The sequence below is a fragment of the Delphinus delphis genome, chromosome 13, assembly GCF_949987515.2.
Source record: "Delphinus delphis chromosome 13, mDelDel1.2, whole genome shotgun sequence".
NCBI classification, from domain to species: Eukaryota; Metazoa; Chordata; class Mammalia; order Artiodactyla; family Delphinidae; genus Delphinus; species Delphinus delphis.
This window is the reverse complement of record NC_082695.1, coordinates 64,481,315-64,498,060: the sequence shown is the minus strand read 5'-3', so window position 1 is coordinate 64,498,060 and position 16,746 is coordinate 64,481,315. Positions and strand designations below refer to the sequence as shown.

Genomic DNA, 16,746 nt, shown 5'->3' with positions numbered 1-16,746 from the left:
CCACACACACATCACAGTGGGACACTTTGCACCAAGGCAGGTATCCACCCCGGCCCACCTACCACTGCAGTACATCCAGCTATACCCTGCAGGAACAAGGGGCCAGTGGGAGAGTTTAGGCCCTGACCAGGCCGAGGGCAGGGGGAGGGGTGCTGTCGGAGACTCTGCCCCTATACCTACCTGCCAGGCCGGGAGGACCTTCTCGATGTCATTCAGGTTGATTCCATCCCCATCTTCCAGCTTCCCTTTTCCACACCTGGACCAGAAAAAACATAACAACACTGAAAGGACAGCTCATTCATGCATCCTGTCCAGGCCCAGCAAGCAGGAAGAGCAGGGGTGGTCAGGAGACACCAGGTCCTACTCTCCCTCAAGGCCGAAGAATCAGCCTGTCCCACCTGGGGGAAATGGCCCTGGAGAAGTGCTCTCCTCCCTCAGGCCTGCAACACAGGCCCTTCCTTGAGGACAAAGGACTCTGTGCAGGCAGGAATGTGGGACCTGGGGTGGGGCAGAGGCACTAACAAGGCATCCATCCCCTAGGGAGGTGAAGGATACCAGAGTTCCCCTTGACCTTTCCAGGCAAAGAAGTTAAGCTCCTTGCCAATGAACGCCCCAAAGCATATCACAGATCCTGCAAAAACCCATCATTTTGCCCGGTTACACCAAGGGGAAAGCAAATGAACAGAGAGATCGAGCAACTTTCTCAAGGGCACGCAGGCCCCCAACAGGGATTCCTCCCTCCCGGGCCTGACTTTGCCAGTCCAGCAAGCCCACTCAGATGCCAATGCTTTGTCTTCATGTCCTCTGTGGGCGGGCACACCTTCAGACCACAGGTGCTGACCCCAATTCACTGGCAAAGGCCCATATCTTCCACATATTTGAGGGTGCAGACTCTGGAACTGCAGGGCTTGGAACCCCAGTGGCATCACTTACTAACTGGGTGACCCTGCTCAAGTCACTTTCCCTCTCTGTAACTCAGTTTCCTCATTTGTAAAATGGGGATAATTACTAGCGCCTAACATCACGAGGTGGTTGGAGGATTAAATTAGTTAATGTATTGAAGTGCTTAGACCTGTGCCCAGCATACAGTAAACGCTATAATAAAAGTATATGTAGAAAATAGATTATCATGGTAAATACAGGCAATAATTCAGTAAAATTATAACAAAACAAATAATAAGGTAAATATATTCGTGCTACTAGGACTGTTATATTTACTGTCATTGTTGTTATTGTTATTGGGGCAGAGCAGCAGTGCAGTGACTGATTAATAGCATAGATTCTAGAGCCAACACAGCCTCAGTTTTTCTGGGCCTCTAGATTCCTCATCTGTTGAAGGAATAACAGCTCCCACCTCCCTAAGCTGTGGTGAGTTTTAGATAATACAGGCAAGCGGTTAGAACCTGGATTGGTGTATGCACAGTGCACGGTAAGTATCAGTTACTATTACTATTATGTATTGTTATTATTATTGTTATTACTATTATCAGGTATGGTGAGGGCTACCTGATGGGTTGGTGGCAGCATGTTCCAGTTCCAGAGTTAATGCAACTCTCAAATTTCAGAGTAATTAGTTCATTTGATCAAATATCCGCCAAGCCTCTCTCGTGTTTTTGGACCTGTCAAGTCTTCCTGGAGTCGTGGGAAATAAATCCCACGTGGTCCCCGCCCTCAGACAGCTCACAGCTCTTAGCCGAGGAGCCTATGCCCATCTACGGGGCAGTGAACCTGAGCACCAGTAGGGGGCAGCATGAGATAAGTGCTACGAAAGTCCCGTGCACAGAAGGCACCCTGAAACTCCAAGGAAGAGAAACGGGGTGGCTACAAAACCCAGCACAGCTTGGGGAAAGGGGTGGGGGATAGGATCTATGCCCCGTTCAACACACGCTTGTGTCCCTGGGGGCTCCGGCTTGGTCTGGGCCCTCCGTGTCACAGCGCGGTGGTAGTGCTCGGTGGCAAGCGAGGACGCGGAGGGGGGGTGGGGAGGTGGGACGCGGAGCAGCTCCTCCCAGAGGAGCAGCATCTAGAATAACCTGGGGCGGAGCGGGGGGAGGTGGGACGTGCGATGGTCCAGCAGAGAATCTTGCAGAGCGTCCCAGGCAGAGGGCAAAGGCCTGGGGCTAAGCGCAAGGGTGTTGCCAGCAAGGAGGGCAGGGTTCTTGCGGCTGCAGAGGGGTGGGGTGAGGGGGCCAAGGGGCAAGATGGCGCTGGAAGGCCAGGGTTGGGAGCACAGCTTGGGTTCTGGCCGGTGGAGATGGGGTGGGAGGGGTGTAAGGGGACTTCTTGCCTCTTCAGCCTCCAGCCTGGTGGTGATGTGCAGGGCTGCAGAGGAGGTGGAGAGAGGTCTGGAAACATCCAGCTGCCTTTCAACTAACAAGTCTGCCTGGTAGAGACAGGCTGGCCCGTGAAGACACCACCTGCTCACAGACATCTGTGTTCCCTGCGTGCCGGGGCAGTGGCGGGGAGGGAACTGGGGACTCTGGGGCTGACACCCCTCCCCCAGGTCATGTGAACATGTAACACACCTCTGGCTCCAACCACCCTCGGGCACCAGCCTAATACATCATGGCACAGCCTTTCAGTCTCACCTCATCAGCCCCTGGGGTCGGCAAGGAGGGCTACTGTCCCCCTAGGCCCGCCCTGTCGGGGGCTCAGAACTCCCTGGAGGGACGGCAGGCAGGTTCCAAGGGCAGAAGGTTGCTACAGACCAGCTGAGTCACTGCTGCCAACAGGGTTTCCAAGGTAACAACCTCCACTGATTTCTGTCCCTCCGTGGAAACACAGGCTGCGGGAAGCCTTGGCAACCGAGTGGTACCCTACTTCCAAGAGCTGCTGCCGTGGCTGGGCGTGTGGAGTCCATCCCCGGAAAGGCCGGGCTCCAAGGGTGACACACTTCTTGGCTTAGCGACAAAGTGGCTACAGGACGCTGCACCCAAACTCCCCAGGATCCCAGGAGAGATGGGATCTGGTCAGAGAGCCAGGCGTCTATAGGAGACCCCGGGGCACTGTCAGCAAATCTGGCCGGCTCCTCTGAGTGAGTGAGGCTGGTGGTGAGCAGTGTGGCCAGTTCCTCTGGCTCCGGAAGGAGCAAGGGCCCTCAGCACGAGGGGAGCCTTTCCTTCCCTGGATAGTCATTTGTCGCTACTGCCACACTGTGTTCTGTTAGGACGTTAATTTGTGTGAACTGGTGCAGACGCCTTTGGAAAGCCTGACCATCACTCGCTCCCCAACGGACACCTTCGGTCCATGAGGCAGTGTCATCACTTCTGTCCTTTGGGCCTCAGTTTCCCCACTGGTTTTGCCATCCATGTGCCCCCAGGGGACAAAGGAGAAATAGGCGCTTCCCAGGGAAATGCCACCTCTCTCCAGAAGGCTTCCGCAGACAGTTCATCCCCCCACGGTGCTCACTTCTCTACCCCTGCCCCCCGCATTCACTTTATGTAACTGCACACCTGGCCCTTATGTTATACCGTGTACTCTCTGAACGTGTATGCACAGTCTCAATCATGAATGGGTTCATGTCTCTTTTTAACAGTAGAGTGAATAGAAATAATGCTTCTGGGCATTATTCTGGGACCGTATTGTATACAGTGTGTGTGTGTGTGTGTGTGTGTGTGTGTGTGTGTGTTTGTGTGTGTGTGTGTGTGTTCCTCACCATTTGGGGACCCAGCAGGACTGGTGACTGGGCTTCAGAAGTGCAAAATGCTCCTCCCTTTCCCATGGCACACAGCAAGCTCCAACTGGCTCCCACCACAGGGCAGATGGGGAGCATCGCTTCTGCAGAAAAGCAGCTCCTGAACTTGACCTGCTGAGCAAAGGTCAGCTTTCCTACACTCAGAAGTGTGGAGGGCACAGCCCTGCGCAGCCAAGCAGCTCAGGGGGAAAATGGCCCCAGTGCTGCTGAGTGAGAGGGTTGAGGGAACGGTGAGCGGGTGGACGGGCGTGAGGCAGGGCCAAGGGAGCCCCATGGCTGCGACTCTGCTTTGCACTGTCTCCTCCTAACAGGATGCCTCCACGTTCAAGGGCAACTCCTCTCTCTACTCGAGAAAAACATCCCAAGAGTCTGGACAGAACCCTCACAGGGGCAGGACAGTGGAAAAAGGAGGTATGGGGAGAAGATGGGGTCCCCTGGGAAAGTCTGATGTGAGTGATGGGCCCCTGCCCCCCAAAATATACACGTGCACATAGTTTTACATAAAATTTTAAGGGGATTAAGCCAATTCAAGGATACTCTTGTATCCTTGAGCCTGAGCGCTGGATGGCCTCAGAAGGGCTCAAATCACAGGTCTGCCCCTTGGGCAGGTACTGTGCCTCTCTGAGCTTCGTTTCTCTCATCTCTGAAATAAGGATGCGAGCATCTCCCTCCCAGGTTGTCACGCTTACACTGCAGTAAAACCACTGCTGTCAAGAGGAGGGTGACCACTGGGTGTGAGTGGGGTGGGCAGAGTTAGCAGCGGGACAGGTGAGATGCAGGAATGTAGCCCATAATATCAGCTACATTTTAGCTTGAAGTGACAGGGAGACAAGGGTGGGCAGGGAAGGACTGGAAGGAAAAATAAAAGCCATGAGTATAATTAAAAGCAAAGAATGGAAAATAGTGAGTGCTGGCGAGGATGTGGAAAAATCGGATCCCCTGTGTATTGCTGTCGGGAATGTAAGACATTCAGCTGCTGTGGAAAATAGTTTAGCTGCTCCTCATAAAGTCAACACATAGAATTGCCATGTGTGATGTTGTGATTTATAATAAGATGTATCTGATTCACCTCCAGTCTTGGCAAAGAGCTCCTAAAATCTTTGGAATTACCTAAGCGGGGAGTGATCAAGGTGTCTTTTGTTATGTTAATGAGGTGAAATTTGGAAAGTCCCTAGGTCACCTGAGGATCAGAGCTGGTTGCCAGGGGAACCAACCCTGTGGTAGAAGGGGATGAACTTTTATCCCCAACCTCAGATTTCCAGGGAGGGGAGAGGGGCTGGAGATTGAATCAATCAACAGTAACCAATGATTTCATCAATTCTGCCTGTGTAGTGAGGCGTGTCTAAAAACCCAGAAGGACGGGGTTTGGCGAGCTTCTGGGCTGGTGAACACGTGGAGATTCAGGGCGAATGGTGCACCCAGAGAGAGCATGGAAGTTCTGCACCTCTTTCCCCATACTGTGTCCTACGCACCTCTTCCATCTGGCTGTTCCTGAGTTACATCCTTACATGATAAACTGTAATCAAGTAAGTAAAATATTTTCCTGACCTCTGTGAGCTGCTCAGGCAAATTAATCAAACTCCAGGAGAGGTTGTGGGAACCTCTGATTTATAGCCAGTTGATCAGAAGCACAAGTAGCAACCTGGACTTCTACTGGTATCTGGTGCTGTATCCAGGGAGACAGTGTCAGAATTGAATTGAATTACAGGACACCCAGCTAGTGTGGAAGAATTGCTTGTGGATTTGGGGAAAAAAATACACACACATCAGAACTGGTGTCAGAAATTAGCCATGTGACCCAACAACTCCACTCCCAGTCAAAGACCCCGAAAGAATTGAAAACAGAGACTCAAACAAATACTTATACATGAATGTCCATAATAGCATTATTCACGGTAGCCAAAGGATGGGAACAACGCAAATGTCCATCAGCAGACAGATGGATAAACAATGGAATGTTATTGTGAAAAGGGTTGAAGTCCTGATATAAGCTACAGCGTGGATAAGCCTCAAAAATATTATGCTGAGTGAAAGAGGCCCAACACGAAGACCACATATGATTCCATATATATATATATATATGTATATAGTTCCATACATGTATATATACCTCCAGATATCTATACCTATATATCTATATAGAGATAGGTAGATAGGTATAGATAGATATCTCCAGAATAGATAAATTCATAGAAACAGAAAGCAAATTGGTGGTTGCCAGGGGTAGGCGTGTGGGGAAATGGGAATAACTGCTTCATGGGTATGGGTTTTATCCTGGGGCGTTGAAAATGTTTTGGAACTAGACAGATGTGGTGGTTATGCAACATTATAAATGTACTAAATGCCACAGAGTTGAACACCTTAAAATGGTTCATTTTATGTTATGTGAATTCTACCTCAGTAAAAATTATCTTAAAAGGAAGGAAGGGAGGGAGGGAGGGAGGAAGAAAGGAAGGAAGGAAGAAAAGAAATCATCTGTCTCACACCCCTGTGTGTGGCTGGAGTCACATTCCTGTCCGGAGGTCAGCCCAGGCCCTGACACCATCTCTAAAAGGGAAAGTAAACACTGATGCATGAACTAAGGAAAGAGTGAGACAACCGAGTAAAAGCAACCACTACCCCAGTGGCTTTTTTTTTTTTTTTTTTGCGGTACGCGGGCCTCTCACTGCTGTGGCCTCTCCCGTTGCGGAGCACAGGCTCCGGACACGCAGGCTCAGCGGCCATGGCTCACGGGCCCAGCCGCCCCGTGGCATGTGGGATCTTCCCGGACCGGGGCACGAACCCGTGTCCCCTGCATCGGCAGGCGGACGCTCAACCACTGCGCCACCAGGGAAGCCCCCCGGTGGTTCTTAAAGTGGGGCCCCTGGACCAGCAGCATCAGCAGTTCCTGAGAACTTGTGAAAAATGCCAATTCTCAGGCCCCACCCCAGACCTCCTGAATCAGAGACTCTGCGGGTGGACCCAGTGATCCCTCTTCTTATCAAGGCGAGACCCACTGCTCTAGACTGTTGGCAAGCAGGGCCACTGTGAGTGGTCAGGAAGCGGAGCAGGCAGTGTGGCTGGAGGGGGCTGGGCAGTGAAGGGTGGAGGGATTCTGGAGAGAGGTCAGTGAACCTGCAGATCTGAGCCACTGAGCCTCTGGACATCAGCCTGCCCAAGGAAAGGCCCCCCTCTGCCCCGGTATAGCCACAGCTGTCCCTCACCTCACCAGCCCCTATGTGGGAGTTCCCCACTGCCCCTTACCCTTCACGGTCGATGTGTGGCAGGGGCTGCTTGGGCGTGTGTCGGAGCTTCCGGTGGAACTGGGTGAAGTCCAGCTTTTCAGGCTGCAGGTCCCAGGTGGCACCACTAGAGGGCGAGGGAGGGTGAGAAATGTGACAAGCCCAGTTACTCAGAATGGAGCCTGAAATGTCGGCTCTGCGCTCACAGACAACAGGGCAAGTGCTTGCGTGGTAGCCTTCCCCTCTCTTCAACCCTGCTGTATGATAATAGATGCCTATACAACACAAGTGTGGGCCTGATGCTCGCTCTACAGTGGTCCGCCTGAAACACTGGAAAGCCTGGGGAGAGTGTGTCAGTCGGGGAAGCAGGAGGCCAGGTCCCCCAAGTACCAGTCTCGGGAGACCCGCAGCACTTCCATGCTGGGCAAGCCTGAGCCAGAGCCAGGGTGAGCCTGGAGCACAGCCAGAGCTGGCCAGCTCCAGGGCCGGGGCAGAGCTGAGCTAAAGGGCCACCACCATCCATGGTCTGAGGTCATCACTCTCCAAAGGAGTGGACACCATGACAGGAGAGCCCATCAGCAAACCCTTCAGGGGCACCATCCCCACATCCTGAGAAAGCCTGGCCAATACCCGCCCTTCCAACTTGGCCCGTCAGGAACCTTCTAGAGCCTGAAGCACTGACAGTTCTTCCTTTTCTCTGGACCCCTCTCCGCACCCCCCAGCCCCCGCCTTCCATAACCTCTGGTGGGAGGGGTGGGGTGTGCAGCCACAGCTGTCCATCCTCAGCTCTAACACAGCCACGTGCTGTTCCCCCACCGCCATTTTCCTTCCTTCTCTCTCTGACCTCCTTCCTCCGGCCTCATCCTCTCTATTTCACCCTCCTGTCTTTCTCTCCACTTCTTGATCAATGAACTCTCAACAATAACTCAATCCCCAAAGGACCCTCAGGGCATAAGGACCAGTAAGCTGGGGTCCCAGCCGGAGCCACACACCACAACAAGAGGAAGAGGAGCTCACCTGAAGGAATCAAAGGTGTTGGCAGCCCAGATATCTGTGCCCAGCATGTCCAGAGAGGTGTCTTTGCTGCCATTCTGGAAGAGATGGAGGATGAAAGGGGTGGCATTATTTGCCTGGCCAGGACATGGAACAAATGGGTGGAAGGCCCAATCCCAGCGAGGGTTGCAGAGGGCCCCCTTCCCCGCCATCCCCCTCGGTTGGTCATCCTGGGCAGCTTGGAGGCTGGAGTGAGCCACTGGAGTGAGTGTCCTGGCTGGTGTACGCAGTACGAGTCAGGGGGACCCCTGGCCTCCCCCAGGCTTGGGCCCTCGCTTTGCTGGTGCTTGACAGAGCTGTGTGGTCAGGCACAGGGCAGCCAGGGCTCTGCTGCTCCAGCCCGTGGCTCTCTCCTCAAAACCTCTATACTAGGGAGCTGCCACCACCACTGCCAGCCTGATGGCAGCAGCTTCTCCAGGCAGGGGCTCTGCAGAGCCAGGCACACTGGAAGGTCTGTGTTGGGAGGCTGACTTCCTTTGGAGTTAAGCCCCACAGCCCCAAATCAGGTAGCACCAAAGCCCCCATTGACCAACAACTCCAGCGATGGAACTTCTCTAAGTCAGCTAGCTCCAGTCTTCTTCCTCTGTTGTTTCCTATATGGTTCATTCCATAGACAGAAAATGCTCTACTTGGCCCAGCTCTCTGCTCTGGCTTCTCTGCCCTCGGCTGATCTCTGCAACAAGTTCTCCAGATCCCTATCTTCACTCCTGATGCCACCCACCCCTCACTGTAACTGAGCAGGACCCTATGGGGCCTTCCCAGAACAGACCCTACCCCCTCCCCTGTCCTCTACCTGAAGGAAAACTTCAGCCTCCTAGGCCTTCCCCAAGTTCCAAAGAGTAAATGTAACCAGAGAAGTGAGAAAATGCAGAAACAAAGGAAAACAGACAAGCAAGACAAAAATAATAATAGTTTAGCCATTAAACAAAGGCAAGGACATTTAGTTCCTCCTCTAGGGCTATAGATAATATTTTGAGCCAGGTTCTTTGAGCTGTTCTGCAGATACTGAAACCCCCACCAGGTGGAAGAAGTTAACTGCATACTGACCACAAGCACATAGACCCCAGATGGGTTGGAACCAGAGGTTGGTAATGCTGACTCCTAATTACCTCACCACCAACTAATCAGAAGAATGCCCATGAGCTGATCACATATCCCATAACCCTCCTCCCTCACCCTGTCTTTAAAAACCTTTCCCTGAAAGCCTTCGAGGACTTTGGGCCTTTTAGGCACTAAGCTGCCTGGACTCCTTGCTTGGCGCCCTGCAATAAACGCTGCACTTTCCTTCACCACAACCTGGAGTCAGTAGATTGGCTTTACTGTGTGTGGGCAAGCGGACCCAAGTCTGGTTCAGTAACATCATGACCCCCACAGTCTGCTTGTCATCACCACAGTCTTTAAAAACAATACTTCCACCTCCACTGAAGCTGACTGTGTGCGTGCCTTATAACTCAGGACTCCACTCCCAAGTACAAACACAGCCAAAATGTGTACTGACGTTCCCCAGTATTACACAGCACAGAAGTACAGAGGAGCACTACTCAGAACAGCTCCAAACTGGAAACCACCCAAATGCCTACCAACATTCGACCAAATTAATCGTGGTGTGTTCACATACTGGAATATTACACAACAGTCAGAATAAACTAAAACAACATGTAATGCCATAAATGAATCCCACAAACATAACGTGGAACAAAAGAATCTAGATATAAGAGTACCGGCTCTATAATTCAATTTTATATAAAGTTCAAAAACAGGCAAACTAATCTATGGAGAATTCAGACAGTAACCAGAAGCGGGCCCCAGGAGGGTGCTGGGGGCTGGTAATGTCTGCTCTTCATCTAGGTGCTGGTTACATAGGTGTATTCAGTTTGTGGAAATCTGTTGAACTGAAGGTGCATGGTATGTACACCTTCTTCTGTGTGTGTTACGACCTTCTGGTTAGATTCCTGGTAGCATCCCCAGTCTTTATTTTTATGATGATCTGTCCCTGGACCTGTCATTCCTCAGATCCACTAGCTCATACACTGGGCAATCTTCCTTTGAGATCTTTCCATAGGCCTGGCCCTGGGCAGACACTGAAGACACAAAAGTGGAGAAGTCACAGGTTATGCCTGCAAAGAATGGTATGGGATGACACACACGTAATAAATAATTACAATACAGTGTGAGATGTGCACTGATTCAAGGTGCCACAGTAGGACCAAAGCACAGGCAAATTTCCTGAGAAGTAGGGAAGGACTCCCCAGAGTAGGTATTCATGGTGATCAGGAGAGCGGAGGGAAAAGGAGGGAAGTGGTCATCTGGGGAAAAGGGCCAGTATGTGGAAAGGGGCCCTGGCAGGATACAATAAGGCATTCTGGGTAACTTTAAGGCCTCCTGGGTTTACACAGGGAGCCCGGCAGCTCGTCAAGGTGCCCCCAGCTGGGCAAGTCAGTGGTTTTCAACATCACCCACTCTCAGTCCTGGTCAGGGGCCTCACAAGTGCTCCTCAGTGATGGTCATGGGTTGAACTGTGTCGTCACCACCCCTCCCCGATCCCCGCCACCACCATTATCCATACGCGGACGTCCTAACCCCCAGTCCCTCAGACAGTATTTGGTAACAGGCTCATTGCGGATGTAATCAGGTAAGATGAGAGTGGGCCCTAATCCACTATAACCGGTCTCTTTATAAAAAGAGGAAATTTGGACACAGTGACAGATGCACACAGAGGGAGAACGCCAGGTGAAGAATGGAGTTATGCTGCCACAAGCAAGGAACTTCCAGAAGCTGGGAGAGAGGCCTGGACAGATCCTTTCCCAGCTCCTTCACAGGGAGCATGGCTCTGCAGACACCTTGCTTTCAGTCTTTTGGCCTCCAGAACTATGAGATGACAATCATTTCTGTTGTTCTAAGTCACCTAGTTCGTGGTCAAACGTCCTAAATCAAGCAGCCCTAGCAAACTGATAATGGTGATCTACCATCCATCACCTCCACAAAGCCCTTGTGAGGGCAGTCCATCACGTCCCCACTCCCCACAGCCAGCAGACAACCCCCTGTGACCTTCTCATGTCCTTCAGCCACATGAAGCACCAGAGGGCCCCGGGGCCCCACCTCCTGCAAACAGACAAGCTCAGACCCAGGCTGGCTCAGCTAGTCTCTGATCTCCCCACACCACCTCCCCAGAGACGGCCCAGGAAGAGTCCCACCTGCTGTCCTCCCTGTGCCCCCCCAGCTGGAGACCACGGCCAACATCACCCCAGAGCCTGCCGAGCAGAGCTCACATGGACACTGGTGAAAAGAGAAAAGGCATGAGGATGTATGTGTGTGTTTAGATTCTGCACTTACTGAGCGCCGCCCACATACAAGGCACTGAGAACCCGGCTAGAAATAACCCCAAACGAGGCTCAGCAACCTGCCTCTCCCTCCCCCAGCGACCAGAGACACCCGGCGCCTTGGCGATGAAGCCCCATGGCTTGGGGGTTTGGTTTTGTTTTTAGTTCTCGTTTTCTTCAGGTTGGCAGAGGCGGCCAGCAAGGTCTTCTTACTCACCGCGTCCTACTCTGCGCATCCCGACTCACCAATCCCTCAAGGTAGAAACCAACCTACTTCCAGAGAGAGAGCGCTTTGAGGGTAGTTTCCGGCTTCTAATCGGTCTGAAGGCAAAGGAACACAAACTGGCCAGTAGAAAGGTTGAGGCCCAGCCTCCCAGCAGAAGGGGCCCAAGTGCTCAGACCCTCACAGACACCAGGCAGGAGATAAGGAGGGGGTGGGGAGAGGAGGGGAGCATTCAGGGGAGGCTGAGGGAACAAAGGGCTAATGGGAGAGAGGGGCACCCAGAGTGTGACCTGGGATGAGTCGCGTAACCTGCCTGGGCTGCAACCATACGCTGAGGACTGGGCCCTCCCTCTGGCACCACCAGCCTGAAGCCTTGGGTCACTCAGGCGCTAAGTGGCTGGGAACTTTCTCACGATGCCCTGAGACCTCCCACAATCCTCCTGTGAATCAACCACAGTCACTCGGGGCCAGAAGCTTCTCCATGTGGTGCCACCTGTGTGCACCTGGGTCTTCCCCACACCTGTCCAGTCCCGCTTCCCCATAATCCCTTTCACTATTGACCGTGACGTCTCGTCTCGGCCTTGCTCCTCTCCTGCTCCCTCCAGACGTGCCCCATCCTTCAGCGCTTGGCTCCAGAAAACCCCTCTGACCTCCCAAACTGCAGTCACCTCCCTCTGTCCTGAACTTAGCACCCGCGTGGGTGACCTGTGGCCGCAGAGCCCACTGGCGGCAGTTCTCACTCTGTCTTACCGTCACTCTCTCCTGCTCCAGGGCGTGGACCTGGGATGGCAGGGACCTCTCCAGGTACCCCAGCGCTCTATGTTCAGTGCCCAGGAAGTGTCTGCTGAGTTGACAAACACTTCAAGAGACCTTCACTGTCTTCCTTAAACACGTTGCCATAATGAGCCATGTGACCTCAGCGAAATTAGTTCACCAATTTGGACTTCAGATTCTTCATATTTAAATAAAGAGATCTCCGAAAGTGAAGTGTCACATCCTGTAGATGGGTTTCTTCTGACTGGCATGTGTGCTGCCACCGCACCCTCTCTCACCAGGGGCAGACATCACTAATCAATTATGGCACAATTTCCAATCTTCTAGGATCAGCCCCTCCTTCCCTTCCTTCTTTGAGTTGTCTCATCACCCTACCCATCCCAACTCCTGGTGCCCTGCTTGCTTCAAATGCCACTTTGAAATTGCAGGTGGCTAGAGCGACTCACTTTCTATCTAGGAGACAGGCCCCCACCCTCCTGAGATGTTAAGTGGCTTGTTCACAACATCCTTCCCAGGCCTCAAAGATGATTACCAACAGGTACAGCATTTTAAAATGACTTCTAAAGCAAAGGTCAAAAAAATCAAACAAACTAAATCTTACTTCCAAAGCGCACGTCTGAGACCTCACCTGGAGTGAAGTTCACTTCCTCCTTCAGGATAGTAACACAAAGTCTCTCCCTAATCCCTGACCCTTTAAATACACAACTCACTCTGGCACTTACAAATTCAGCTTACGGTGGAGTGGACCATTGCTTAGTCATCACTCTCTTAGACCCATAAGGATGTTAATCTCCCCAAGTAAGTTTTTTTTTTTCAAAAAATTTTTATTGTGGTAAAATGCACATAACATAGAATTTACCATCTTAACCATTTTAAGCGTACAGTTCAGTGGTATTAAATATATTTACAATATTGTGTAACCATCACCACCATCCATTCCCATAACTCCTTTCATCTTGTAACACTGAAAGCGTATACCCATTGAATACCAACTCCCCATTTCTGCTCCCCCCAGCCCTGGCAACCACTATCCTATCTTCTGTCTCTAGGATTTTGACAACTCTCAGTACTTCATACAAGTGGAATCACACAGTATCTGTCTTTTTGTGACTGGCTTACTTCACTTGGCATAAGGTCCTCAAGGTTCATCCATGACCCCAATTAGACTTTAAGCTCCTGGACCACAGCTGCTTTCTGTTCTTGTGTCCCCAAAGTGGTCAAGCCGGGCACACACTAGGTCCACCTCAGATGCCTGCCAACTGATTAAAGAGACTCTACCCTGAGAGATAGAGGCCCTGCTGCCTCTGTGCCTGAAAGACTGATTCCCAGATTAGGATGTCAAGATGGATTCACCAACCTAGGATTTGAGGCCCCTGAATAGTGAGGAATGCAGGATGGAGAGAGAGAACCACCATGAAAAAAGGACGGGAAGGTCACAGCTAAACCCAGGACTGCAAGCACCTGACAGGGACGAGCACAGTTCACCTTAAAAACAGCTCAAGAGCAGTGCGAGTGCACATAAGTCTCCCTCCTGGTCCGGGGCCTGGAGTCTTGGCCACCACCCCTCATAGCAGGTGGGGGAGGCCATCTACTCTCTGCCCTGTGCTGTGGGCAGAGGGCCCTGTGCAGAGAGAACCACAGCTGAGGGAGGTGCCTGGGCATCTCAAGCTCAGGCCCCAGCCTCTTCTGAAGCAGCATCCCTGGAAGGGGACCCACCAGCCTCAGGGACTCTGGGGGTCCAGGGACAAGGCCCCACTGGCTGATGAGTGGGAAAGAGTGACAGAGCAGCAGTTGCTGGAGGGGGTGCCCCAGGCATTTGCAGCAGGAGATACTCTGTAAAGGGAGCCCCCCCCCCCACCTCCCTGCACGCGCAGATCAACCTCGAGGAGCTGGTACCATCTCCGATCGGAGGTGAGAAGCATTTTTTCAGTACTTCATAGTTTATAGACCCTCTCCACACATTTTTCCTCATTGAAGCCCTACGACTCTCACCCATCCTCACAGGAGCCCAGAGAACTTGTTCCTGAGCCGATGGAGATAACCTGAACCCTATCTTAAATGCTGGAAAACTCCAAAACCACTGCGGTTCCCAGCAAGCACCTGGCTACTCAACCCTCCCCCCATCACCCTCCCATCAGCTCAACCTCTGGTTCCGCTGACAGCATCCCTCAGCCGGCGGAAGCCTCTGCTCTCACCCCTCCATCTCCACAGGGTAGGTCTCATTACTCCTCATGAGCACCTACCTCCTGCCTCCACTCCCTCCCCCACACGCCGTGGCTCTGATTCTCGGAGCTTAGGAACAGAAGTGCTAGGATGAGCCCCTCACAGACCGAGGGGCTGCAGCCCACACTCTGCACAGTCCTGGGGAAAGAATATGTGCACAGCCTCCCTGAAGGAGGCGACAGCACTGGGCAAGAATCAGGACCCTCGGGCCGCTGACCAGGATGTGGCTGAGGGCTGTGGGCAAGCCTGTGGCCTCTCTTGTTGAATGTAGTAGGAGGGTGAGCCCCACCATGGCCAGTGTTGCAACGGGGAGGGGGAAAGCGTCTGCAGAAGTCCACAGTGAAAATCCTGGTCACAGAGATGACTTACTTATCGCTGCTCCATCTGACAAGATGACTGCAGCACGTAACAAGAATCTGGACACCTCCTTAGAGTTTGTGGCAATGGGATGTGACCGGCATACAATCACTGCATGTAACCTTTTACCAACAGGGGCTGGAGAAGGGGCCTAGCTCTTGGAAACAAAATCTGTGTCCTTCAAGTTTCAGCCCAGAGAGGGAAGACCCTCACCTGCAGAGCCTTCCTTTCTGTCCCTTGTTGAAGCCGAGGTGGTGACCCAGGCGATGCCCAGAGGGGCCAGGACTCACCGGCAGGGTGACTGCTGCCACTGAACTGACAGCCAGGAACCTAACAGCTTCTCACGTTCATCCCCAGCGCCCGCCGGCCCTGGGCTGACAGCACCCAGGCGACCCTGGGGCCACCTGCCACGTTGACGCACGTCCAGCCAAAGCCCCTGAAGCCATAAAGTGCCTGGATGCTCCCCGCTTCTTGAGTTCTGGACGCCAACCCTCAAACCTTGCAACCCCTAACACACACACAGGGCAGAGACGATGGTGGCGGGAGCCTGGCCGTTCTGCTCACTGCTACAGGGGCCTCGGCATCCTCCTCGGCACACTGGCAAAGCTCTGTGTTGGAATGCGGCTCAGACACCGTCTGTGAAGGGGCTCTGGGGCCACACCACGCTGCTGAACGTACAAGATTACATTCCTCTTTGGGCCGCTGTGCTCTTCCTGGACTCGGAGAAAACAAATCTCCTTTCCACCCACTCCGAGTCTTTCTCTCTGATGGGATCAGCTCGAGAGCCTTCCTCCCTGTGGCTCTGCTGTTTCCTCATCAGCTGGTGCCCCCCAAGCCCACGGCACGTCCGGCACATACCCCAGGGGTTGATTCCCTTCCTGATCTACTGTGTGCTCCAAGTGGTGTTCTAGAAACACGAATCCGCTGGCTCACAAGTGTCCGTGTGCGTCGGAATCATCCAGGGAAGGGACTGAAAATGGTTTAAGTTTAGGGCAGGTGGAGCGGGGCATGGAACACGCTTTTGGAAACAGTGGATATTAAAAAGTTTTGTGGGGGACAAAAAGTTTAAAAAGGCTCCTCGGTCAAGTATTTGGGACACACAGAGTTAAAAGAGTTGTTAAATACTTTATTGCAGAACTTCTCAGTGCCTTTATTGCTCTTAGATGGATGCTGACTCTTCAAGTAGGCGGCAGCACACTACGCAGCTTTTCCCAAACTCCTCTGGCCAGAAACCCACCCCACTCTTCCTTTTCACTCCACACAGCATCCTGCAGGACTATGGTTCCCCCACTGGGAAACAGACATCTTCAACTATCTGTTAACTCTCTTCCCCCATTAGTCTGCCATCCCCTCAATTGCAGTAGCCCTGGCTTCACTTTTCTGTCGTGTCCCCCTGCCTCCTCACCCCCACCACCTTCCTTGTCTTGGGATGCAGCATCATTCATTCTTTTTTTTTTTTTTGCAAGGACTCAGTGGCCAGGTACCGAGAGCTCTCCACAAAGCCTCGTTGGCTTCTTCGAGAACATTCTCCAGGTTGCAATTCCACAGTTGGCCCTGGTGAACACGGCTTTCCTCTGAGTCCCACCCCTTCCCTGGCCCTGAGGTCACCCAGCCCCTGCCAACACCCCGCCAGGTTGTTGCAATGCCAAGGTTCTGAGGAGCCTTATCCAAAAACATCACCCTTTTCAGTGGATCGTTTTTTAGCACTTAAACGCTGCTGAATCCTTCACAACAGCTTCTTTTACTCACAATTAGGGGGCCCCTTGACAGGGTGAATCGTGCTGCTCTCAGAACAGATCACAAAGGGATAATAAGCACTTTAAACCATGTGGAAAAAGAAATGGAAACGGCCTGCCCACGGGCAGGGAGACTGAAGCTGCC

General features: G+C 52.5%; 1 protein-coding gene across 3 annotated transcripts in view; it reads right to left on the bottom strand.

The window, feature by feature from the left end:
• CTIF (cap binding complex dependent translation initiation factor) overlaps nt 1-16,746 on the bottom strand; it is a 310,526-nt gene that overhangs the window by 186,886 nt on the left and 106,894 nt on the right. For all 3 annotated transcript variants that reach the window (XM_060029013.1, XM_060029015.1, XM_060029014.1), the window contains exons 4-6: nt 7,933-8,006; nt 6,938-7,042; nt 181-256 (exon numbers count right to left, since the gene is read on the bottom strand). In XM_060029013.1, the coding sequence (XP_059884996.1) occupies nt 181-256; nt 6,938-7,042; nt 7,933-8,006 (255 nt within the window). The remainder of the gene's footprint in view (nt 1-180; nt 257-6,937; nt 7,043-7,932; nt 8,007-16,746) is intronic.